The sequence below is a fragment of the Erythrolamprus reginae genome, chromosome 2 (assembly GCF_031021105.1).
Source record: "Erythrolamprus reginae isolate rEryReg1 chromosome 2, rEryReg1.hap1, whole genome shotgun sequence".
In the NCBI taxonomy this organism is placed as follows: domain Eukaryota; kingdom Metazoa; phylum Chordata; class Lepidosauria; order Squamata; family Dipsadidae; genus Erythrolamprus; species Erythrolamprus reginae.
The window spans coordinates 88647501-88673321 of record NC_091951.1 but is presented as its reverse complement, the minus strand read 5'-3'; the positions used below and the strand labels follow the sequence as shown (position 1 = coordinate 88673321).

At 40.2% G+C, this 25821-nt stretch overlaps 2 protein-coding genes across 3 annotated transcripts in view; one reads left to right on the top strand and one right to left on the bottom strand.

Moving 5' to 3' along the window:
• Window positions 1-354: 354 nt before the first annotated feature.
• On the bottom strand, window positions 355-10227 carry LOC139158476 (actin nucleation-promoting factor WASL-like). Of its 2 annotated transcripts, none has more exons than XM_070735788.1 (7): window positions 10020-10227; window positions 9229-9409; window positions 8978-9020; window positions 7606-7750; window positions 5546-5757; window positions 4499-4589; window positions 355-1415 (listed from the first exon to the last, which is right to left on the bottom strand). In XM_070735788.1, exons 1-7 carry the CDS (start codon window positions 10048-10050, stop codon window positions 1363-1365), a joined length of 756 nt encoding a protein of 251 aa, XP_070591889.1. In that variant the 5' UTR covers window positions 10051-10227; the 3' UTR covers window positions 355-1362. The 2 variants fall into 2 exon arrangements, with proteins under 2 accessions (XP_070591889.1, XP_070591890.1); XM_070735789.1 differs by having other exon boundaries at window positions 5600-5757; window positions 10020-10135.
• Window positions 10228-22106: 11879 nt separating this feature from the next.
• Window positions 22107-25821, top strand: part of SHISA5 (shisa family member 5) — a 52757-nt gene continuing 49042 nt past the window's right edge. Inside the window, exon 1 of the mRNA XM_070738616.1 lies at window positions 22107-22366. Within this exon, the coding sequence (XP_070594717.1) occupies window positions 22300-22366 (67 nt within the window). The 5' untranslated portion in view covers window positions 22107-22299. The remainder of the gene's footprint in view (window positions 22367-25821) is intronic.

Below are 25821 nucleotides of genomic sequence, written 5' to 3'. Positions count from 1 at the left end.
TAGCTTCCCTGGTTTGCCTTTTACAAAATAGCCATTTTGTAGCATTTGTGGGGGGCAAGTACATGATTAATTTTTTGAGCTTCAGATTCCACTTTTGCCTTGACACATTATTTTCAACTAAATCAATTTGTCTTCTTGCACCTGCATGTTTTATGTCTGGCCAAACCTTTTCTACCAGTATTTTTCCAAATACGCTCAAAATAATTATGGGTGTTCCTGCGTAGCACATTTCAAACTCAGTGACAAAATTGAAAGTTTCTAATTATCTTTTTACAACTTGTACATTTTATCATTTTTTTGACTTTGTTTCAATACATTACTGGAACGTTCTTTCCCTATCAATATAAATACAAATAGCATTGAAACAAATGTATTAACAAGTCTGACAAGTCAAAAAGTCACCTTAATGTTTTCTACAATTCTCAAAGGCTAAGTACAATGCCAGAAATAGTGAAATCGTATTTTATTCTTTGCCATATTAAAGCTTCCATAATTTCCACTGTTTGCCACACTGACTGATACGTTCTTCCAAAACATGACTGATCCAGCTATGCCCAGCCTATTAGAACAAAGAGGGTGGAGAGAACGTTTGGAAGGCCAGCAGAAATTGTGGGAGAAGCTGACACCAGCCTAGGCACCTGCAATGGAGCTAAGGGGCACATTGACAACATCATTATTGGCAGTATATTTCGTGCTTCACTGTACTGCTGCATCTCCAGCAGCTACTGGAAAATTTCTGACTCAAATTCTTCCAGAATGTAGTTTAAGTTAAGCTTGTCTTTTCCGCAATCTGGTATCTTCTAGGTGTCCTGAGATCCCAACCCAAATAGAGTAGGTGTCATAAGCCCCACCAAAAATCACTGAACACCTCCCGTAAAAGGGGAGCATAGATTTATAGGCCCCGTTGCCCTCTTGCCCTCTACCTTATCCACTTACCTAGAGAAATGAAAAATAGGACCAAGGCAATGGGGAAGAACAGGTTAGGCTTATCCAAAAATGTCAGAACTAAAAAGATAGCATCTAAAGGTAGAAATGGAAGCAATTATAAAATTTAACAAGTTGAAATTGTGCGTATGATATAATAAGCACAATTTCAAAAAACTCAATTCCATTTTACACAAGTTTCCCTAAATTTGAATCCAGGTCAAAATGGACTCCTGGGATTAAAGTGGTCTATAAATATACAAGTGCCAAAATATTAAAAACTTGTTTCTAGTCTCTGGCATTTTAAATTAGTATTTTTAATAACTCCGTTACAGGAGTGGAAAAATAAAACAATATTTTATTAGCACGTTAAAAAGTCAAGTTGTAAATGCAACATAGAAAGATCAAGTAGTGCTGCTTCTGATAGGTAGCACTATTTTAGTCATCCCATTCATCGTCATACTCCAAGTCAGATTGAAACTCTTCATTATCTGCAAGAAAATATTGAAGATGTAAGTAGTTTTATTCACTGAACCATTATTTAAAATATTATAAATGGTGTTGTTTTTTAATAGAATACACTCATCCATACTTAGGCTGAACGTTAAATTCTCATTATATAGTTTTGTCTTAAATGAATGTAAAAAGAGTAGTCTATGAAGTGAGGAATAAAAGTTTTAAATGACTAGTTGAGCTGCAAAAACATACAAGTATAGAATTATTAGAAACAGCAATATTGCAGCATTATATTATATTCTGAATGAAAACTCTGGCAGACCTCATTTCCTAATAGAATCTCTCAAATAAATTTCCAGCTAGATGGCTGGCCATGACCTGCCACATATTGGATGCTATAAACTCATAGGGGTATATTTTCCACAACTGACATTCAAAATTCAATGCTTACTAAGATATTGCTCTCTAGGGTATGTCAAAGGGATGGATTCTACTTACCTTCCCTACCGATTCTCATCGCGCCAAAAGTCATAGTCATTATTAATACTCTGAAAGCTTTTTTAGTTGTCACTATATGTTTACCATTGTGTTATGCCCATGATGGCAAACGTGTGGCACGCAGAGCCATATTGGTACGTATGCAAGCTCAAGTCCTGTTTTCAACCTATGGAGGGGATAGTAAAGGCCTGTGTTTTCCACTCCCCAAGCTCCAGAGCCTTTCTAGGAGCCTGGGGAGGGTAAAAACAGCCTTTCTCCTCCCCCCTACCCCTGAGATCCTCTGAAGGCCAGAAATGGGCCAGTTCCCAACTGCAAATGGGCCATTTCTGGCCTCCAGAAGGCCTCCAGGGTGAGTGGGGAAGGCCATTTTCACTCTTCCCAGGTTCTCAGAAAGGCTCTGAAGTTGGGGGAGCATACAAATCCAAATAATAAATAATAATAATAAATAAATAAATAAAAAACCCTGAGATTTCTGGTTCAACTGGAACTTGGCAAATGGGCCATTTCTGACCTCCAAAAGCCCTTGTAGGGGGGCATTTTCACCTTCCCCAGGCTCCTAGAAAGCCTCTGAAGCTTGAAAAATAGGCATGCCATCACATGCTGGGAGGCAGGATGTCATGCATTCATGCGGGAAGCACATATGGAATTATGGCTATGGGCACAAATGCACACAACCCTCCCGTGATACCCTTTTTGACACACAAGCCAAAAAAGGTTCGCCACCGCCGCCTTATACAATACAGTATGAATAAGTGCCACTGCCATTATCGCTAAAGTGATAATCTGCCTCCAACATCTTCTTGTATCACTGTTGCCCAATATTGGAGCCTAATTCTTTGGCTGGACAGGTGCATGACCCTCATGAGCTGGGTGACCCTGCTAAAAATATATTTTCTTGGCATGTACTCCTAGCATTCTTCACTCATACCTCTCAGGATATCTCTCCCCCACAGCCCCCACAGCCCCACAAGTACAGGTAGTCCTCGACTAACGACCACAATTGAGCCCAAAATTTATGTTGTTAAGTGAGACAGTTGTTAAGTGAATTTTACCAATTTAAGCCTCGTTTTACCACCTTTCTTGTTAAGTTGATAAGTTAGTAACCGGCTACTGTAGTTGATAAGTTAGTAACCAGCTGTTAAGTAAATCTGTCTCCCCCATTGACTTTGCTTATCGGAAGGTTGCAATGACTCCAGGACATTGAAACCATAATCAATTAGAATCAGTTGACAAGCATATGAATTTTGATGCAGTATAACTCTGAAAAACAGTCATAAGTTCCTTTATAACTGAACAAACTGTTTTAAGTCGAGGACTAACTGTATAGCAGAACATGCTGGGAAGAGTGGAACAGACATGGCCTAAGCTAAACGTGTGTCCTGTAAACAGGAAAGCTTGGTTTAGGCTGCCCAGTAGAAAGAGAAAACAGCAATTTAGATTGTCTTATCCTATCTTATAATTTACAGTCTATTCTGGTTGGATCTATACTTGGCACCAGAAGAGGGAGCTCCTGTACCTGGTATTCAAATATTTCTTTCAATAATTTTAAATATTGAATGTTCCTCTACAAATTATTCAGATTTTCATGCTGAATCTATTCAGATTTATCTGACCCTACTTTATACTTGATCCTATTTTTACTAATGTTGTTGTTTTTTAAATGTTCATTTAAATTATTGGATTATTTTGAAAGACCTTTGGTTGATACCTTAAAATATTAATCTTTTATCATTTCAATCATTTATTGAAATTATAGAAGGGAGCTTTGATTCTCTTAATTTTGATAAATCTAGTTCATGCTAACGAAATATACAGGAATTGCCAAAAACACTGTAGATTAAATATCATCACTATTACATAAAATCTTTAGGAGAGAGAGAGAGAGAGATGTTAAACAATTTAAAATATAATGTAATTAGAATCAGGACAGACAATCTGCAACCAACTAGATCTAATAGAAGTAACTAGGGCTTTCAAAGTCATTTAATTAAGCTGAAGTATTTTGAGAAAAGCAAAAAAAAAAATTAGAAATCAACTTTTATGTTGCCATTGCAAAAGAGCCTTGATTTCATGATTTGTTAGATCACACTGAAGTTTCCTATGGGAAGAGAATTTAACCACTCATCAGTCATGTTTATGCTATTGTATCCAAATGTCCAATGTTATTAAATGCATTGCAATTAAAGCAGATACTAACTTAGCATAATGCATAATATCAGTCACTGCCCTGTAATAGTGCTAATGGAAGGGGTTTTAGCCCTTAAATATCCAGAGTTTGAATCTGGACCTTCTGCCCTAGCTACTTACTCTAAAAACTCCAAAACAGTGAATATTAGGTTTGTCAAAAAGTATGAGATTTTCCAAGTTTGTATCAATAATAAATGAGCAAATCCAATTAATCATTACAGGTCACACACATTTCTCATTGACTAATAAAGTCCCAGTATTAAAAAGAAAGATACAGCCAGACTTTCAACATTGGACTATTTCTTGGGGGTGTCATTTGACTTTCCTCTAGTTACCATACCTGGCCTTCTTTAAAAGAATTAGAATGCATGGCAGCTTTCATTACTTCTTGCTAGGGGGTGGGGTGGTACAGCAAATTAAATCTTTTGTCTACCTGAAGCAGGTATTGCTGTGTGCATCTTCTGAATTATATCCTTAAGTGCAGCTACTATTCCTTCATTTTTGGAAAGTTGATTTTCAGTCACCTGTTTCTCAGAAACACAAAATTAAAAATTAAAAATTACTATAATGGACTTAATTATTACTAGAGGTAGCTAACCAAACCATGACCACTGCCAATGACTACTTCAGCTTCAATCACAATATACATGCACACAACAGATACAAGCTTAAAGTAAATGATTGCAAAAAATACGACTTCAGCAACAGAGAGATCAATGCCTGACTCTGTGGTTTCTTCCCCTAAAACTTTAACCTGGGACTATATACTGTTCACTTCAACCCCATTCTTAAGAGGTCTGTACATTGATGCTTAAGTGCATCAATGTGCCTATTGGCCCTGTCCTAATGTCCCCATCAGTAGTCGTTTCTAAATCCCATTGCTCTCAGTTTGGCCCAGTTCTGTGAACAGGTAGCGTCCTGGGGGGCCCATAGCCTTCCTCTGCTGCCACTGCTACTGATTTGCAAAACTGGGCCAAACTGGAAGCAACCCACCTCTGGTCCCCATGCATTCATAACCATGTCTATATCTTCACAATCATGTTTAGACTTTTTGTGTAATCTTATATATGCTTGACAAAATTATTACTACTTATAGGAGGGGGAGGGAGATTTACTAGGCCAATAATAAACACCCACCTTCTTGTGGGTTCTGTTCTGTTTATTGTTGAGGTGTATAACCCATCTTATTCTCAATATATAACACTTAAGGCCTGTCAAACTCTTAATTTTAATTTTTTATACATAAATGGTAAAACAAACAAACTAACAAACAAGTAAACAGATAAACAAAACAATAACTAAAACAAAACAATAACCAAAACAAAACATATGCAAACTCTTTACTGTGTATTTTTTTTGCTTACACGGTATATTCTAGCCTGAAACATTCAGATACTCAGTTACATTATCCTCAACCAAATTTAATTCCAAAATTACTTTTGGGATTAATCCTAAAATAATAATGAAAAAGTAGAGTTGCCGGTTTTAATGGTGTTCCTTTTTTGATCTCACAAATTAGATCTTCTTGACTGACCGGATTGAAGTGATTGTTACTGTGTGCCCTTTTCAGATGCTCTTCCTTCAAGCTTTGGATCAAGTTATGGTGGGATGCCATTTTGGAAGGAGACATGGAGGGTAACTGGGCAAGGACTACTGAAGGAAGGTCTTCATTACAGTTTAGTCCACCTGATTCTGAAATGGAGGAAAGCACAGGTAAGGTATTACTCAGTAAAGGGCTGCCAAAATTTTTACTACCACTCTGTGGGCATGGCTTATTTTGTGGGTGTGGTTTGAGTGTCATATGACCGGGTAGGAGTGGCTTGCTGGCCATGTGACCAGGTGGGAGTGGCTTGACAATTATGTGACCAAGAGTGGCTTAAGGGTCATGTGACTGGGTGGGAGTGGCTTACCGACCAAGATAAATTTTCAAATAAGTGCTTGGACTCTTGTTCAGTTGATTAAGTCACATTATTTGAATAGCCACAAAAAGGACAAATGATAGGCAGCATTATTTGTTGAGAAGCACAATAACATTTTAAGGTTTCGTTCTGAACCCACAAGGTTCAGTATGATAACATATTAGGCAAGTAGCTCAATTTTATTTAATTGCTATAAAAGTTCAGTTCTAGATAATGATTGAAACGATTAAAGCGTTTAAGGGTAAAAACATACTATTTAATTATTTCCTATTTTAAAAGTAGTTAAGGATCATACCAAGGTACTAGAGAAGGACCGACAATAAAAAAAAAACTATTAATTATTAAATAAATAGTGCATAAACTTACTACCCCCACTGTGTCCCCCTCCTATGGGGGGCAGCAGTCCATTATTGGTATTACTGCATGTATCATTCATTCATGGTATTTGGCAATATCATCCTTTCAGTGACTGAGAATGGAATCCAGCTCACCCAGCTGAATTATTTAGTAGTTTGATTTGTATTTGATTTGTTAGCTATTCACCTCAAACGCAGTCCACTTCAGTCCACGTTTTCAATACGTTAGGGATACAAACCCCAAGTTAAGTGTGATCCTTGACGTACGACCACAATTGAGCGCAACATTTCTGTTAAGTGAGACATCTGTTAACTGAGTTTTGACCCATTTTAGGACTTTACGTGCCACAGTTGTCAAGGGAATCATTGCAGTTAATTAACATGGTTGTTAAGTGAATCTGGCTTCCCCATTGGCTTTGCTTGTTAGGAGGTTACAAAAGGTGAGATCACATGACCTTGATAGACCTCCAACTATGATAAATATGAACCAGTTGCCAGTTGTGATCTATTGATCGTGGGGAAGCTGTGGGGAAGAGGTGGGAACTGTGAAAAATAGTCATAAGTAATTTAATACTGTTGTAACTGAATGGCCACTAAACAAACTGTTGTATGTCAAGGACAGCTTGTAAGCCAACATTATGACATAAATAGCAGTTCGGACTGTTTCCTGGTAGAGGAATACAGTATTAATTAATGGAATGATCCAACATGTATTTTATATTCAGGATCTTACATTTACATAACCACTGGATGACTTAAAAGATATTACCCATTAAGCTATAAACATGAATTGGAAGCTGCAATATTTGTGTGGTAACATTACAGGTATTTGCAGATAATAGCTGATAGCTATACTGTATATCAGTGATGGCGAACCTATGGTATGGGTACCACAGGTGGCATGCGGAACCATATCTGCTGGCACGCAAGCTGTTGCCCTAACTTAGCTCCAGTGTGCTGGTTTTGCCTTGTACAGAGGCTCTGGGAGGGTGTTTTTGGCTTCCAGAGAGCCTTGGGGAGGGGAAGCCTTTGGAGCTTGGGGAGGGCAAAATGAGCCTATTGGACCCACCAGAAGTTGGGAAACAGGCTGTTTCCAGCCTCCAGAAGGCCTCCAGGGTGTGGGGAAAGCTGTTTTCGCCCTCCCCAGGCATTGAATTATAAATGTGGACACTCGCGCATGTGCAATAGTGTGCACCCACGCTCTTTTGCCAGCCAAAGGGGAAAAAAGTTCGCCATCACTGCTACATATCATCATCCAAGTATACCTTTTGTTTCTTCTAAAACAGTTTGGATTCCCCCTTGATTCTCAATTGTTTCAAAAATCTTTTGTGACGTTTTCTTGTCCTTCAGGTGATCTTGTGTTACACCAGCTTGAGTAAATATCATCTTTAATTCTGGTTCTATATTGGTCTGCAAGATAAACCCATAATATTAACTTATATCAGAAGAATGGTAATGAGCCTCTTTGCTTCAAGTTCAACATATTCATTAGGATTTATGTGGGAGAGTCAAATACAGACATAGTAAACCCAAAATGAGGTTGCAGGATACAGTATTATATTATTATTATTATTATTATTATTATTATTATTATTATTATTTATTAGATTTGTATGCCGCCCCTCTCCAAAGACTCGAGGCGGCTCATAACAGTAATAAGAAACAGTGCAACAATGGGACAAATCTAATAATAAAAATATATAAAAACCCCAACAATTAAAAACCATACAGCACATACATACCAAACATGAAATATAAAAAGCCTGGGGGAGATGTCTTAGTTCCTCAGTGATGGCCAACCTTTTTTGGCTCGGGTGCCAAAAGGGTGCGAGCATACGCGATAGCGTGCTTTGCATGTGCCCACAACCATAATGAAATGCCCTTCGCTCCATGCATGTGCACAACTCCCCCACACAACCCCCCCTGTGCATGCACATAGACCTCACAGAAGCATCCAGACTTCCGGTAGGCCTGTTGGGCTGTTTTTCCCTCTCTCCAAGGTTCAGCAAAGCTTCCTAAAGCCAGGGGATGGCAAAAAACAACCCAACGGTCCAACCGGAAGTTCATTTCCAAACTTCCAGTTGGCCTGTTTTTTACCAATACCAGGGTTCAGGAGGTTTTCCTCGAGTTCCCTCAAATATGGTTTTGCGTGCCACCTGTGGCACATGTGCCATAAGTTCGCCATCACTGGTATAACTCTTTCATTGTGGCTTAGCTGGCTATGAGAGATCAATCTGTTGAGAATTGTTTTATGTTTTCCCTTGCTAAATAAATTATAATTCTTACTGTTTGGTGGGGGAGGGTTAAACATTGCCACAGAAAACATGGAGATTTACCGTAAAAGGAGTAAAGAATAAAGATGCAAATAAGAAATAATAAAAACAAGTTTTTGGCAATTGCAGGTCTATGCCCATTTGCTTCAAGCTTACTCAAGGGCTTTTGTAAAAATCTCATTGCACACCATGAATCATTTAGACCACACTTTTCTGACACATTAAGCGAAAGCGTAAATTTAACAAACAGAAAGCCAGTTTTTGCGTTAATAGCAAGACTTTCAAAATAAATACACATTCCAAAGATATGGCATAGTTATAAACCTTGGCAAAGGAGTAGTTATAGACCTTAGGAAATACTTACAATAAAATCAGTTTGGGGGCTCCATCCAATGTGACACAGATGTCTAAAATATATTAAATTTTTAATCAGTATCAGTGAAAATATACAAGTTCTAGACATACATATTGGCTTCCATATAACAAGCTATGATTTTAAATTTTACTTTCTATCCCCAGCACAAATGAAGACATACACTAAGAAGCAACTGTTCCAGAGAAGGTAGCAAAGATAAAATGCTTATAATATACAGACACAAATTTATTCTTGCTTACTTGAAATTACTTGGAGATCCAATGTAAGCTTTGGTCAGTCTTTTTCTTTTTAGTTTTCCTTTCTTTGTTCTCTCAAGCATTTTTTGAATAATATAAAATGAGAAAGGTGAGGCCTTGCATTTTGGAGATATGGCATTTGATTGAAGCACAGGCAGTGGACTAGCTCCTTTTGATATAGATGCTAAAAGACAGAAGAGATGCAACTGATATATCCTATATTATTGAATGCCAGACAATTTCTAACATATATTAGTTTCTGCAAAAAAAGGTTGTTCAATCTCATATATGTAGTTTCTATTTCCAAGTTTGTTTGGGAAAGCAAGCTAGCTCTTTTTTCACAAGGGGTTTTAATCAATAAATTAAATCAATGTCAGTATAACATGTAATTTTTAAAACTGTTTTTTTTTCCAAATTATTTTACCCATTTTGAATACTCCCCAGAAATGGAATGCAAGTCAAGTAAGTAACTTTTAAACTGAATATAACAGATCAGAAAATATTTTTAAAGTATTGCTAAAACACTTTGATCTAATTAAATCTCTCCATTCTACTTCACAGATTGTTGTTCTAAGAAAAAGCAGTAAAGAATATATATTACATTTATATTCTCCTAAGGAATATAAAACTAAAATCCCCTTTATTACAGTAATTGCTTCATTTCACAAATAGAGAACATTTGTTTAACCAAAAGCACAAAAAAATAAAAATACCCTATTAAAACCTCTCATTCCTTAACTTTCTCTGCTGAATGGGAAAAAAAGAATAGCCTCTTTTTAAAATATCCAAATTACCAAATGTTATTCCTTCTCCATATAGCGCCATTTTATCACAAGTTAGGTTGCACTCTTTTCAGCAGCCTTCAGCAGTAACACTCCTTAGCAGAGCGATTAATGAGTGAACTTAAATAATAAGGGGAATGTAAGCACAGCTGTGAATAAACTCAGCCCAGGTAGTTGACGCTAGTTTAGCTTTCTCCCATTTCACAGCATAATTTCAACTAATTGATTTCAGGGTTGAGGACTTGAATCCTAAAGGTAGGCTGAAGATAGATAATCAGCATGGAATTCTAATAGGCAAACCCTGCAGTGAATTATGGGTAGTTTCCTAGAAGATGAAAATTCCAGTTGTTGTTTTTCTTTAGTAGGTTACTCTGAGCTGCTAGGGTTACTAGCCAACATAACTAGTAATGAGGAGAACTGCAGTCCAAATACAATTGGAAAGTGAGGTATTGGATGTTGTACTGTGTTTACCTGAATTGGCTTTGTTTGTAATGGACTATAAATATGCTTAAATGCTAAGTATATTTCAGGACTGAAGTATAGAGTCAGTTTGGTCTAGTTATTAAGTTACCAGGCAAGAAATCAGGAGCCCATGAGTTCCAATCCTACCTTAGACATGAAAGCTGGCTGGGTGTCCTTGGGCTAGTCACTCTGTCAGCCCAACTCACCTCATGGGGTTGTTGTTCTGGGGAAAATAGGAGGAAGGACTATTAGATATGTTTGCCACCCTGAGTTATTTATCAAAACAATACAGATGAGATATAAATATTTTGGTACAAATGAATAGCCAAATGCTATATTGATATATTAAACCATGGTTTACTTAACTATAAGAGCCTCGGAGGTGTAGTGGTTAGAGTGCAGTACTGCAAGCTACTTCTGCTGATCACCAGCTGACAGCAGTTTGGCAGATCGAATCTCAGTAGACTCAAGGTTGACTCAGCCTTCCATCCTTCCAAGGTGGGTAAAATGAGAACCCAGATTGTTGGGGGCAATATGCTTACTCTCTGTAAACCACTTAGAGAGGGCTGTAAAACACTATGAAGTGGTATATAAGTCTAAACACTATTGCTAGTGATATATAACTTGATAGTTCAGCAAGATGCAGCTGAGTTCATACAACCAAGTCAAAATACAATAAGCCACAATACATGAATCCAATCCGAGGATTATGCATGCATAATCCAAAAGTTGAAATTGAGTCAATAAGTAAGCACACATTTGTCACTTTGTACCCACACAGGGCTTTTTAATCAAAGGCTTGACTGACCCGCAATTTCATTGACAGAATTTCTAATCAAGGCTCGTAGTATTTCAAATGGAACAATAATCATAGGAATCTGGTTAAGAAGTCCTGATGGGCAGTAAAATTATGCCACCCTCAACCAAGAGTTTGGATTTAGTGCATTGAAACATACATGTAGAGAATACTGTAGGGTTTGAAGTACATTTGTATTTGCAATGCAAACATCCAATCATCCTTCAAACATTATAAACCTCTTCGGGCCAGAAAATGGGATGATAACATGTTTCTTCACCCTGAAACTAAAAGAGAGGGAAATTAAAATGTTTACAGTATATTTGTATACATATTCCAGATGGGTTGCTGGTGCAGATTTGTTGGTCTGTAACTCTCATCTGACTCAGCTTATTTTTCCAGACTCCATGAAGCCTATATGGAGACACAATTTTTTATCCATTGTTTTACTACAATATATTTAATCTGATTTCCTGGTTCCATGGAAAGGAAACTCAGGGTTTATTCAGATGGTGAGGCAGATTCCTATTTATAATAAAAGAGAAACCAACTCATACCAATAGTTCTTTTCCCTATTGCCCTATATTGGTTTGATTTAACATTCTCTGAATGGTGCTGCTTAACCTTAGCAACTTTATACACGTGTATACACTTCAGCTTTGACAATTCCCCAGGCTTGGAAGTACAGTACTGCTCTGAAAGATGTGGGAGCGCTTGTAAATGATACAGTGCCCTCTAGTGGTGATATGTATGCAATGTAATCTGAAACACATCATTATTTTATAGCAGCGTTTTCAAACTTGGCAACTTCAAGATACTGTACAGTATATGGATTCCAATTCCCAGAATTCCTCAGCCAAGAGGTTGGGAGTTGAAATTCATACATCTTAAAGTTGCCAGGTTTGAAAAATGCTTATTTAGAATTTTTTAGGTTGTTGTATGCCCCAAATGTAGCATTTGAATTACACTACCGCTAAATAATTTTGTTCCAAAAAAGAGGGAAGTATTACGTAGCAATTTTTATAACTTTGGATGTCAAGCTAACATTTTTATTTTGCAGTCATTATATGTATTTCTAAACTGATATATTAGAGATCAGATTAGGGCACATTAGGGATGGAAGAAACTGCTTTCCCATTCTGATTTTTTTATTAAATAAGTAATTTTAACATGTACAGGTTTGAATTTTATACTGAAAAAACTAGAAGCATACAAGCACAGGATAGTTTCCTGGTGAGTTATAATATACAGCTACACAATTTATTTCATATTAAGAATAGAATTCTGAGAGTTGATGTCCAGAGGCCAGAGGTGGGTTCCTACCAGCTCGGACCAGTTCTATGGAACCAGTAGTACCGTATTTTTGGAGTATAAGACACACCTTTTTTCCCACTAACAGAGGGCGGAAATGTTGGTGCTGAATACAGCCATTTTGGCCGCCCTTTTTTGTGAGAAATGGACCAGTTTTTTGCAAAAATGGGATGCGCAGAGGGTTTGGGAGGCCTGCAAAGTGCTCCTGGGGGCTGGGGGAAGGCAAAAACACCCCCAGTTTTGCAAAAAATGGGTAGGAAATGGGCCATGTTTTGCAAAGCCAGGGGTGCTTTTGCCTTCCTCCAGCTCCCAGGAGCACTCTGCAGGCTTTTCAAACTCTCTGTGTGCCGTTATTCACAAAAATGGATGAAACAGGTCAATTTTTGCAAAAAAAAAACCCAGGGTGTGCAAAGGGTTTGGGAGACTTGCAAATTAGTTCTGGGGAGTTGGGGAGGACAAAAACTTTTTTTCTCTTATTTACCTTTTTGAAATCTTGGTGCACCTTACACATTGGTGCATCTTATAGTTCCAAAAATATGTATTTATTTATTTATTTATTTATTTATTCATTCATTCATTCATTCATTCATTCATTCATTCATTCTTTTATTAGATTTGTATGCCGCCCCTCTCCGTAGACTTGGGGCGGCTCACAACAATAAAACAATTCAAGACAAATCTAATAATTTAAAAACATTTTAAAAAACCCGTTATTAAAGCAGACATACACAAAAACATACCATACATGAATTGTATAGGCCCGGGGGAGATGTCTCAATTCTCCCATGCCTGACGGCAGACGTGGATTTTAAGGAATTTACGAAAGGCAAGGAGGGTAGGGGCAGTTCTAATCTCAGGGGGGAGCTGGTTCCAGAGGATCGGGGCCACCACAGAGAAGGCTCTTCCCCAGGGACCTACCAAACAACATTGTTAAGTCGACGGGACCTGGAGAAAGTCAACTCTGTGGGACCTAATCGGTCGCTGGGATTCGTGCGGCAGAAGGCGGTCCCAGAGATATTCTGGTCCGATGCCATGAAAGGCTTTATAGGTCATAACCAACACTTTGAATTGTGACCGGAAATTGATCGGCAACCAATGCAGACTGCGGAGTGTTGGTATAACATGGACATACCTAGGGAAGCCTATGATTGCTCTCACAGCTGCATTCTGCATGATCTGAAGTTTCTGAACACTTTTCAAAGGTAGCCCCATGTAGAGAGTGTTACAGTAGTCGAATCTCGAGGTGATGAGGGCATCAGTGACTGTGAGCAGTGACTCCCGGTCCAGATAGGGCCGCAACTGGTGCACCAGGCGAACCTGGGCAAACGCCCCCCTCGCCACAGCTGAAAGATGTTTCTCTCATGTGAGCTGTGGATCGAGGAGGACGCCCAAGTTGCGGACCCTCTCTGAGGGGGTCAATAATTCCCCCCCAGGGTTATGGATGGACAGATGGAATTGTCCTTGGGAGGCAGAACCCACAGCCACTCTGTCTTATCCAAGTTGAGTTTGAGTCTGTTGACACCCATCCAGATAACTTGGTAACTTGGCAGGCTGGGTCGCTGGAATCAGCAGCGACCCAGGCCTGCTATGCCCTGGACTGGTTCTCTCAGTGGCAATCTTGTTTTTTGCTTCTGCGCATGTGCAGAAGCTTTTTTTAAAGTACTGCACATGCGCACGCACCCGCACAGTGCATCCCTGAGTGAACCAGCTGTAACACAATCCAGAACCCCCCCCTTGTCCCAGGCCTATAATTGCCCAACCCCTGGTTTAGGTCCCTGGGGATTGAGAGGTCGAGATGGTTGGCCTAACTATGCAGTGAAAATTCCAACTCATTACACACAGTCCTTGACAGTCTTTGAATTTGCTCAGTGACCATTCAAAGGTACAATGGCATTGGGGAAAAAAAACTTATGACCCCTTTTCACACTTATGACTGGTCACATGATTAAAATTCAGATACTTGGCAACCGACTCATATTTATAAAGGTTGCAATGTCCTGAGGTCATGTGATAACCTTGTTACCTTCTGACGAGCAAAGTCAATGGAAAAGTCCAATTCATTAACTCAGAGGTCCCCAACCGCCGGTCCGCGGACCGGGACCGGGCCGTTGGGGCTTTTCAGCCGGTCCGCGGCGCCAGGGCCCCCTCGGCCTTTCCGCACCACCAGCGGCGCTCCCCCCGCCAGCCAGCCAAGCCCCGCGCCCGCCGGAACCGGCTCCTCGCTCTCCCCCCGCCGCCCGCCGCGTTTGCAGGAGGTGGGGAGGGTTGGGCGGCCCGCCAAGGCCAGGAGGGACGCCGCTGCCCCCACTTCCCTCTCTCCGCCCGCCGCTGCGCCTCCTTGACGCCGAGAGGAAATGCCGGCAAAGGCTTTCCTCAGCGGAGGCCGGCGAAGGTGATATTGAATGTCGGGGGAGAACGGGCGGTTGCACGCGCTCCCTATCCCCCTGCTAGCCCACTCGGAATATTCAAAATAAGAAAAACCTTTGCCGGCGAAGGCTTTTCTTATTTTGAATATTCCGAGTGGGCTAGCAGGGAGATAGGGAACGCGTGCAACCGCCCGTTCTCCCCCGACATTCAATATCACCTTCGCCGGCCCCGCCTCTCCTGCAAACCCCCTTGCTGAGAGCCCGGGGCGAAAGTGCTCTCGCAAAGGTGAGGCGGGCAGGGCGTGCGCGCGTCATCGCTGAGAAGAACGGAGAGAGAACGAGAGTGAGTGAGAGCAACAGACAGCAAGATAGAGAGAAAGTGAGAAAGAGAGAGTGAGAAAGGGGGGGAGAGAAAGAGATAGCAAGAGAGAGAACAAGAGAGAGAAAGAGCGTGAGAAAGAAAACAAGAAAGAGTGAGAGAGAGAGAAAGCAAAAGAGACAGAAAGAAAACAAGAGAGAGAAAGTGAGAAGAAGAGAGAGAAAGATGGGGAGAGAGAGAGAAAGAGAGAGGGGGGAGAGAGAGAAAGAGAGGGAGAGAGGGAAAGGGGGAGAGAGGGGGGGAGAGAAAGAGAGGGAGAGAGAGAGGAGATAAAGGAAGAGGAGAGAGAGAAAGGAAGAGAAAGAAAGAAAGAGGGATAGAAAGAGAGAGAGAGTGAGAGATGCTCAGTGAGCCTTTCTTTGAAGTTGCCTTTCTTTCTTTCTCTTTCTTGCTTTCTTTCTTGCTCTTTTTCTTTCTCTCTTTTACCTTCCCTTCCTCTATTTCTTCTTTTCTTTCTCCTTCCTACCTTCTTCCCTTACTCTCCCCTTTCATAAGTTTCCTTGCTTCCTTCCTCTGTTCCTGTCCCTTCCCCCTTTCTTTCTTTCTTTCTTTCTTTCCTTCCTTTCCTCCCTCCATTTCTTGCTTTCCTTTTCCTTCCTCCCTTCTTTCCTCCCTCATTCCCTTCTTTCACTCCTTCCTCTCTTACTCTCCCCTTTCACACCTTTCCTTGCTTCCTTTGCACCCTTCTTTTGTTCCTGTCCCTTCCCTCTTTCCTTCCTTCCTTCCCACCCTCCGTCCATTCATTCACCCATTCCTCTCTTGATCGCCCCTTTTACGGCGCCGCTGACAGCTAGCTCCCCCCCCCCACCGGGCCATGGAAAACTGGTCTAGCTTAAAGCCGGTCCCTGGTGCAAAAAAGGTTGGGGACCTCTGCATTAACTTAACAATAGCACTGATTCACTTAACAGTGGCACAATAAGGTCGTAAAATGGGGCAAAAGTCATTTAACAACTATCTCGCTTTGCAAACTGAAATTTTGGGCTCAGTTGTGGTTGTAAGTTAAAGAGTACCTGTGTTTATGTGTGTTGCAGACACACAAAGGAACGAAGCATCCATCACAGAGTTGTTGAAGCTATTCCTAAGAGGTCAGTAAGGGGCGAGTACAAGTGCACTAGAGTGCCTTCCGTCCCCTGTCCTATTGCTCTCCTATATCTCCTACACCTTTCTTCTATTCCTATATCTCTTCTTCTATTCTTTCATTGATATGTTCTATTCCTATATCTTCTTTTCTATTATTTCTTAGATATATTTTACTATGAGTATCTCCTCTATAACCTTCATCATGTATTTTACTACGTGTGTGTGTGTGTGTGTGTATGTATGTGTGTGTGTGTGTGTGTGTATATATATATATATATATATATATATATATATATATATATATATATATATATATATATATATATGTTTTCATAGATTTTCACGGGTACAGGTATGACGGTCTTGGTATATTCGGGTTTCTTCCCGTGTAGGATTTGGAAATTTCTGGCGACGTTTCGACGAGGTCTCACTCGTCATCTTCAGGCTGGTGTTTCTGTCCTTGTTCTCAGGCAAACACTGCGAGACCTGAGCTGCATTCCTTCTATAAATACTGGTGGCTGGGTGTGGTTTGATGGCTCAGCAATTGCCTGCTGTGTAGAAACTTCCTGGTGAGTCAGTGGGGTAACAATTGGGGTCGTTGATGTAGCTGAGGTATGCTGATTAGTTAATGGTTGTAGATTGGGCGTGATATCCTGAGTAGTTGGAACTTGCAGGCTTTACCATGTGTGTTCTGAGTCTGGTTTCTATGGCTGGGATATGTTTGAGGGCTGGTTTCCAGATGTCTGGTAAGCGAGAGGTATCATCCCGTATTTATAGAAGGAATGCAGCTCAGGTCTCGCAGTGTTCGCCTGAGAACAAGGTGCTTTGGAGAATAGGTTGACTCCTTCTTTGTAGCAATCCTGAGATACCAGAACACTGCTATCATGTCCCACCCAATCTTTCTTTTCATTAAACTAGCCATGCCCAGTTCCTGCAATTGTTCTTCATATTTTAGCCTCCAATCCCCTAATCATCTTTGTCACTCTTCTCTGCACTTTTTCTCAACATCCTTTTTGCATCGTGGTGACCAAAACTGAATGTAGTATTCCAAGTGTGGCCTTACCAAGGCCTTATAAAGTGGTATTAACACTTCTCGTGATCTTGATTCTATCCCTCTGTTAATGCAGCCTAGAACTGTGTTGGCTTTTTTGGCAGCTGCTGCACACTCATATTTAAATAGTTGTCCACTAGGACTCCAAGATCCCTCTCACAGTTACTACTGTTGAGCAATGTACTCAGTGAAGGGCTACCCAAATTTTTACTGCCACACTGTGGGCGTGGCTTATGCATGACGCCCTGCATTTTCTTTCAATATCCTTCAGTGCAAATTGGGTGCTCTGGGGTGGAGCTCCATTTTCGCTACCCCACTGCGTTCTCCCCCATTCAGGCAGTAGCCCACCCCTGTATGTACCACATATTCTGTACCTGTGCATTTTGCTTTTCTTGTCTAAAATATGGAACCTTACTTTTTCCACCATTGAATTTTCACATTGAAGATCAGTGTTAACTCTTCATAATTGCCCAGACAAGTCTCTGCAATGGTTTGACCTTAGCCTGCTTCATAGGGCTGAGAAACAGTGACTGGCCCCAAATCATCTGGCTTTGTCTAACTCAGCTCCCTGACTTCAAGGTTGATGCCTTAACCCACAGGTGTGAAACCTGTGGCGTCATGTTGCGGTCATGTGATGTAGCACAATGTTTTTTTCCCTTCGCAGAGTGTTAGAGCCTATTTGACACCCCTACCTTAATCACTATACTAAACTAGCTCCAAATTAATTCCTTTCAATTTCTTTACTTGTTAAAAGGGAAGAAGAGGGGGGGAAAGGATCCTACGTGAAGAAACAGGGGACTCTCAAAGACCGCATGCCAACTTTGAACCACCTGGCTCTGGCCTGGACATCAGCCCATGCCCATCCCAGTTCCAGCACTGATGTTTACATTCACATGATTTTTGGGTTGAAATATGTTGTTTGACCAACTTTTAACAATGGAGACTTTTTTTCTTCTTCTTTTGGTAAGAAGGGACTAATGATATTATTCAATATTTTCTCTAGGGAAAGAGCAGCTGGATAATATCTAACAGGAGAAAAGATTACATAAAATAAGAGATCAGAACAAAATAACATATAAAATTTACCGCAATTATTTTAAGGACTGGGACCAGGAGCTTGGGTCTCCCCTTTCCGAGTTGAACACTTTACTGTTTCTTCTTCTTACTTTGAAGATCAGAGAATTCAGAGGAATCTTTGTTTATATGCCTGCTATAAATGAACACAATGTGAAGGACGTTTTAAGAATATGGGCAAGTTATTTTTGAATTCTCCTGTTCTTAGTTATTGTATATCATTAAACGTTGCTTGTCAAGCAGACATTCAATAAAAGCAATGGTTTTTTTACCACTTCCTCTCCCTTGTGTGTAGCTAGTACAGTGGTACCTCTACTTAAGAACTTAATTTGTTCCGTGACCAGGTTCTTAAGTAGAAAGGTTTGTAAGTAGAAGCAATTTTTCCCATAGGAATCAATGTAAAAGCAATTAATGCATGCAAACCCATCAGGAAAGAAATAAAAGTTTGGAATTTGGATGGGAAGAGGAGGAGGAAGAAGAGGAGGAGGAGGACAGTTGCTGCCGAAGGAAGGTGAGGTGATGGGAATCAAAAACATCCAAAACTTTAAGGTTTCAATAAAAGGGACTTTGAGGCGGCAGCCAGAGAAAGGAAAACACTCCAGAGCGTTTCTTTTCTCTGGGCGCTGGCAGTGGTTTATTCCCTGTCCAAGCATCCAGAGAAAGGAAAATGCTTCATTCACTCTGGACTGCCAAAGTCTCCTTAAGCATCACCAAAAGGCTCCTCTTGCAGCCCAGAAAAGCCCGAAATGGCCGGGATTAAAATGGGCATAGCAGAAAACTGGCTGGGCCTTCGGGCCACTCTCAAATTTCCTGGGAAATTTTTCCGGGCTCAGGATCTTAAGTAGAAAATTGTTATTAAGAAGAGGCAAAAAAATCTTGAACACCCGGTTCTTATCTAGAAAAGTTCTTAAGTAGAGGTATCACTGTAATAGCAAATTAAAAGGAGAAATCAAGACAGCTCTAACAAAAAAGATATTAAATATTGTCAGCTTATGTTGGTTGTTGGTGTTCTCATTATTACTCAGGTCAAGCTGTCCAGAATAATTCTGGGATATGGTAATAAGGGAAAAAGAAAATAATCAGATGCTTTATAAACACTTCAAGTAGTTCAGACACTCCCCTTGATTTTAAGAATTTCTCTTTTTTTAAGTCTTCAATTCCCATTTTTAACACTAGGAGGCAATGCCTTCCAAAGACAATGAAATCAAAAATAAGACCATGAAAAAAGAAGAAAATGGAGTAGTGTTTATATTATAGGGTTATATGAATTTCAGTGAAACAGCTTCAGTTACTTCCTCCCTTCATAGACGGAGAGCAATGAAACTGGAATCTGCTGTGTTAGTGTGATGGACTTCTGAAGCCTTCATGTAATAGAAACAGCAGACTGATAGAAGAGAATATTTGAACCTCAGGGTTGAATTATGGGATTCCTGGTGCTCTTTGAGCTTGGTTGCCTTCTTGCAGATATTTCATGAAATATCTGCAAGAAAACAACAGCAATTGAAATAAATAATAGTCTATATTCTAAAATACAGTTGAATTGTTCAAGTAGGCCATGTTGCAAAAGTTGCATGTGAAACTAAAGGAAGAGGGGGAAAAGTCTGCAAAGAGGAACTTGGTTACATATGCACTTGCCTTATATTTGTGGGGTCCTTGTTATCTGAGATTGTGAATTTGGGGTTTTCATGACCTGTACCCCATAATCATCACAATTATGGCAATGAAGTCTTGAACTAGGACAATGCGATTAAGAAAAGGACATTCCCTTCAGGACATAATAGGATTAACCCACTACCATTTAGCAGAAGACACAGAGCTCACTACATGGCACAATATAGTGCAATTGTGCACTAAAGGCATTGTCTTCGGAAAGGGGAGGCATAAAAGTCCAATCAATCAATCAGTCAATCAATCAATTTCAGACATTGCACAATCCCCCTTAGCAGAATCTCTGAAATTTATAAAAATCCATGTACTCATCAAACCAATGGTGAACAGAATCACATGTGGTAGATAGATCTTCTTTTCAATCAACCTCCAGCCTCCATTTTGTTTCCAGTGCCTTTCTCAGGGCTTGGAACTGATCCGGATGGATTTTTCTTCCAACAGTATCTTTTCAGACTCAAACCTCCAGCCTCTTAGAATTCTGGCATATATTGGTACATAGAGTAACTACTACAGATTTTGTTTCCAGTAAAATATGTTTGTTAGCTCTGTTCCAGACAACTGTAAGAGCACCCAGAGATCACAGGAGCAGTGATAGAAAATTAATTCTGCTTATACTTCTGCTACACCTCTGAAATCTAATTTGCTGGGGCCGCACAGGGCAACTGAGTCATAATTAACCTTGGATTTGGCTGGATTCCCCACTACTGCACATGCAAGCCAAAAAACATGAAATCACATTGCTTTTTTGGCATAGTGTAGTGTGAGGTCATCGAGTGGCTATGGTTCACACAACATTGAATTAGGAGGTAGTCAATTAGAAATTACGGTAATCTAGTTGTTATGATCCCACTCTGTGTTGTTAATTTGTAGTACAGCATGCTGGGAGAATGAGGCAATGGCGTAAGTAAATGAATTACCAACAAGAGCATGATGCAGACCATCAGAGATTAGATCAACACATTAACTATCTCTTAATTTGTTTAACAGATTATTTAATCACTGTTTTTTGGGGGGAAAGCACCTTAGGTTTAGTACATAGATAAAAGTCCGAAGAATAGAATTCTTTATTGGCCAAGTGTGATTGTACACACAAGGAATTTGTCTTTAGTGCATATGCTCGGTGTACACAAAAAGAAACATACATTTGTCAAGAATCATGAGGTACAATACTTAATTATTGTTATAGGGGGTCAAATAAGCAATGAGGAAACAATATTAATAAAAATCTTAAGGATACAAGGAACAAATTAGTCATGATTGGGAGGAAATGGGTAATAGGAATGATGGGAAAAAACTAGTAGTAATAGTAGCGCAGACTTAATACTGTATATAGTTTGATAGTGTTGAGGGAATTATTTGTTTAGCAGAGTGATGGCATTTGGGAAAATACTGTTCTTGTGTCTAGTTGTCTTGGTGTGGTGTGCGGTGCTCTATAGGGACATTTTGAGAGTAGGAGTTGAAACAGTTTATGTCCAGGATGTGAGGGGTCAGTAAATATTTTCACTGCCCCTTTTGACTCGTGCAGTTTACAGGTCCTCAATGGAAGGCAGATTGGCAGAAATTGGGTTTTTTTCTCCTTAAATTGCGATTAGTTCCGAAGGCCACGCTATATAAATCACACCGCCACAAGGGCAATGCAAATGGCAAATCCAGTGCAGCGCCATTAAGAAAGTTTGGCCCACGGAGATCCGGCCCAAGTCACGACTACGATGTGTGCGCCACGAGGGCGAACTGGGTCACTTTTTGCACCGCTCGCTTCATGCATGCTTGGCATTCCGGTGACACTCCGGTGCCTTCACCTCCTGGACGGCTCAACTGGAGCCTGTCTCTTCGCAGCTTCCCGGGACATCCGGTGCTCGACGCAGCCGCCCCCGCCGCCCTAAAACGGAAAGCGAAAGGAGAACTCCTCGCCGGCGGCAAAGGGAGAAAACTTCCTACCCTTTCTCCGGAGAGTGACACATCCGACGGGCGGAGCTCTTTGACGGCCCAAAGGAACGCCCCGTTGCAAGACGCCGACGCAAGGAGAGGCGGCAGAAAGGGTCGCTCGACGTCGTCACTGCGGCGCAGCTGCTCTCTCGCCTAGGAGGAGGAGGGAGAGGATAACGATGGCCTTCACCTGGAGTTTCCTCTGGAGCCTTTGCGCCCTTTGGGGTCTCCTGCTGCTGCCCGGCGGTGAGTGACGGGTGTTGGAGGGAAGAGCCTGGCTGGGCGCCGGTCGGGTGGGTAGCCTTCTCCTTGAAGCTTCTGCTAAAGGCAGGGGCGAAGGACCGGCGACCCTCTGCCTCGTTGGGATCCAAGGGTACCCTTCCCCACGGCTGGATGACGTTACAGCTCTCCTCAGTCCCGGGCTATAAGATAAGGGGCATACATAAGCGCGCTAGAGTGCCTTCCGTCCCCTGTCCTATAGTCTCTCCTATATCTCCTATATCTTCTCTACTATATCCTCTCTATATAACCTTCACTGTGTATTATTCTGTATTGGACAAAGTAAATAAATAAAATTAATAAATACAACCAGGTCTTTTCGACGTAATAGAATAGAATAGAATTCTTTATTGGCCAAGTGTGGTTGGAATTTGTCTTTGGTGCATATGCTCTCAGTGTACATAAAAGAAAAAGATACATTTGTCAAGAATCATTTAATGATTGTTATGGGGGTCAAATAAGCAACGAGGAAACAATATTAATAAAAATCTTAAGGATACAAGCAACAAGTTACAATCATACATGAGTGGGAGGAAATGGTTGATAGGGATGATGAGAAAAAACTAGTAGAAATAGAAGTGCAGACTTAGTAAGAGTCTTAGTAATGGGTGGTGGTTCAACACAGCGAGTGGGGGGGGGGGGCGCCAGGTAGGAGGTTGTGATAATTTGGAAGGGTGGCAGGCATTAACTTGCATTACCTGAACGGGAGGGGCCCCTAGACAGGCCATGTGGGGGTTTTTTCAGTTGTGATAGGGTTAAATTGGCGGCCTCTCCTGTTGCTGAATGTTGGGATGCTCTTTGCTTGAGGATGGATTGTTCCACTGAGCATCCTCTGAGTTACTTTGCTGCGAAATGGCTCAGTCACCCTTTTCATAATCTGCCTTGAAAAGGAGAAACAAGGGCTGCACATTTTGGTCTTAGCCCAAAGCCCCATCTAATTAACCTTACAGTCTGCCTGTGTGTCCTCAAGTCTCCAGAGGGGAATTTCCATGAGATGAAAACCAGACTGACTCATTGCTGTCCTCTGTGCAACTCCTTTGTTGCTTGCCTCTGTATGAACTTCTGTATTTTGTATTCTCTCTCTCTTAGGGAGAAATTCATATCTCTCTCTCTCATATTGCAAAACATTCGGTTCTTTCTCACTGTTCATTCCCTAAATGAAACTATCTGAAAATGTCCAGACTTTTCTGGAATTTTCTGGAATTGTACAAGGCTGGCATGTATTTTCGATTGGGAAATGTGAGATTTATACTGATAATAAACAAGTAACAACTTGGATATTAATTTTGTTTCCAGGAGGCATTTTCCGGGAACTGTGTTTACAGCAATATTAAAGCTGAGCCAATTAAACATCCCCACTTTACCCCCCAGGCTCTGAATTACAGTTTGTTTCTTCTAGACGAGGATCTTAACAGTTTCTTGGTGTGGGTTTAATTTATTAGGTGACATGGTATCTGAGATGGTGTGATAATGTTGTGCATGATATAACTAGCATTCCTTGTCAAAACACAAGTTTGGAGGAGTGACCTTTGTGTGATTGTATTGTGCAGGTCTTATCATTTTGGCATCATTGTGGTTTCCTTTGGGGACCCAGTGAACAAAACTATGATTTTTATCATGATTTGTGGTTTGACATGTGTAAACTGAGAGGATTTTAATTCAGCAAACCACAATTAAGCTTGCTGTATTCTAGCATGCTGAAACCATGGTTCCTGTCCCATCCAGGCACAGACATGGAGGACACTCAAGGAAAAAAATATTTCCCCTTGACTTACAAAATGGAGAGGGCAAAAAAAATAAAATAAAGCAGAAATAGTATGAAATGTGAACCATGAACATCTATCAAGCCAAGACTTTGAGAATGATCAACAAGGAAAGTATAATGAACATCCATTCAGTTACAATATTGATTGCGTTTAGCTTTGAATATTAGATCTTTGGGCTTTATAGGCTTTACAAACTTTTGCATTTATGGGTGTCAACAGCAACTTTTTGTCAAAATAATGAGACTGATGTGCCATCATGCTGCAACCTCCACTCCTGGCCATGCTTTTGTGTGTAAGGTCTCAGTACATTTGCAGAAGATGATGCAGCCCTGCTTTGTCCATCATGCACCCAGCTCTCCCCACAGATACTGTCGCTAAGTGTTTGTTGCTGCTTTAGTAATATTCTTAGTTTTAAATTTTATACACAGAAAAAAAGTGAAAAGGACTATTTATTGCACACTTCAAATTCTGTCTCATCCTTTTACTGTTCTAGCATTTCCAAAACAGCCTTTCCCTTCCTGGTACATTTCAGTTGGTTAGCATTCATATCATTTCTGTTAGTGTGTCTGTCCTTTGTGATAGCTGGCTGCTTGCTCTGATTCAACGCACTGTGCACATGGCCTGGCTAGACATCCTAAACAGATGGTGCAGGTTCATCCAGGAAAAAAGCAGGCTGGTCTTTGTGGAGCAAACCTAATATGCATGTTTTGGAATAATAGGTTTGCTTGATGATTTCATTAACAAGTTGCAATTTGAGGTGGCTGTTCTGATAATAGAATGAAATACATGGAGGGGAAGTCAAAGCCTATCAGGACAAAGCTGCTATCACAGAGGGTGGAAAAAGCAGAAGAAATAGGGCAAGGGACAGATTTTGCTATTGTTCATTGTGTGCTTCGTTTCATGATAAACATCCATCTCACCTTCTTGGCCTCGCCCCAATACAACTTTTGTAGCCAACTAGACAGTGATTAAAACATGTCATTATGTTTTGAAATATACCTGAGGATTACCTGCTAGTTAATTCAGGAGTTCTGTACCAAAAGGAACATGTTTGTTTTTCCAACATGTTTCTCTTCTCCAAAATGGTCTAGATGCATTAGAGCTACAGTTCTTAATATTTTTTTTAAAAAAAAACATGGTTTATTTGCAGTTTTCTTTTCCCGCCATACATAGTTTGTGGACAGTGCATTTATTTACTAGGTCAAATGTTTTTTAAACAATGCTAACAATAATAATGCAAATATGTGTGTGTAATACTAATCTTCCAATTTCAGCAATACTATTCTTTCTTTATATTTTTTCCCATTAATTCATTTAAACATAACATTTCTTTGTGCCATGTATTTGTTAGCCCCTATTACTTTACTAAATTACTAATATTTAATATTTTAATAATTATTTATTTTTCCATAACATCAATATTCCAAATGTGTAGGATTACTAATAAAGCCAAATATTAATGATATTTAATCAATCCCGAGAGTGTATCTTAAAATCCCTGCAATTTCTAACCTTTAATATTTTAAATTTACAATATACTTGAACATACTATTAATGTTGATAATACAAATAGATTATTGCATCCTAAATTTCCATCTATTAAGCTTAACTTATTTTTAGTCATAAGATGAATTATCTGTTAATATATATAGACTA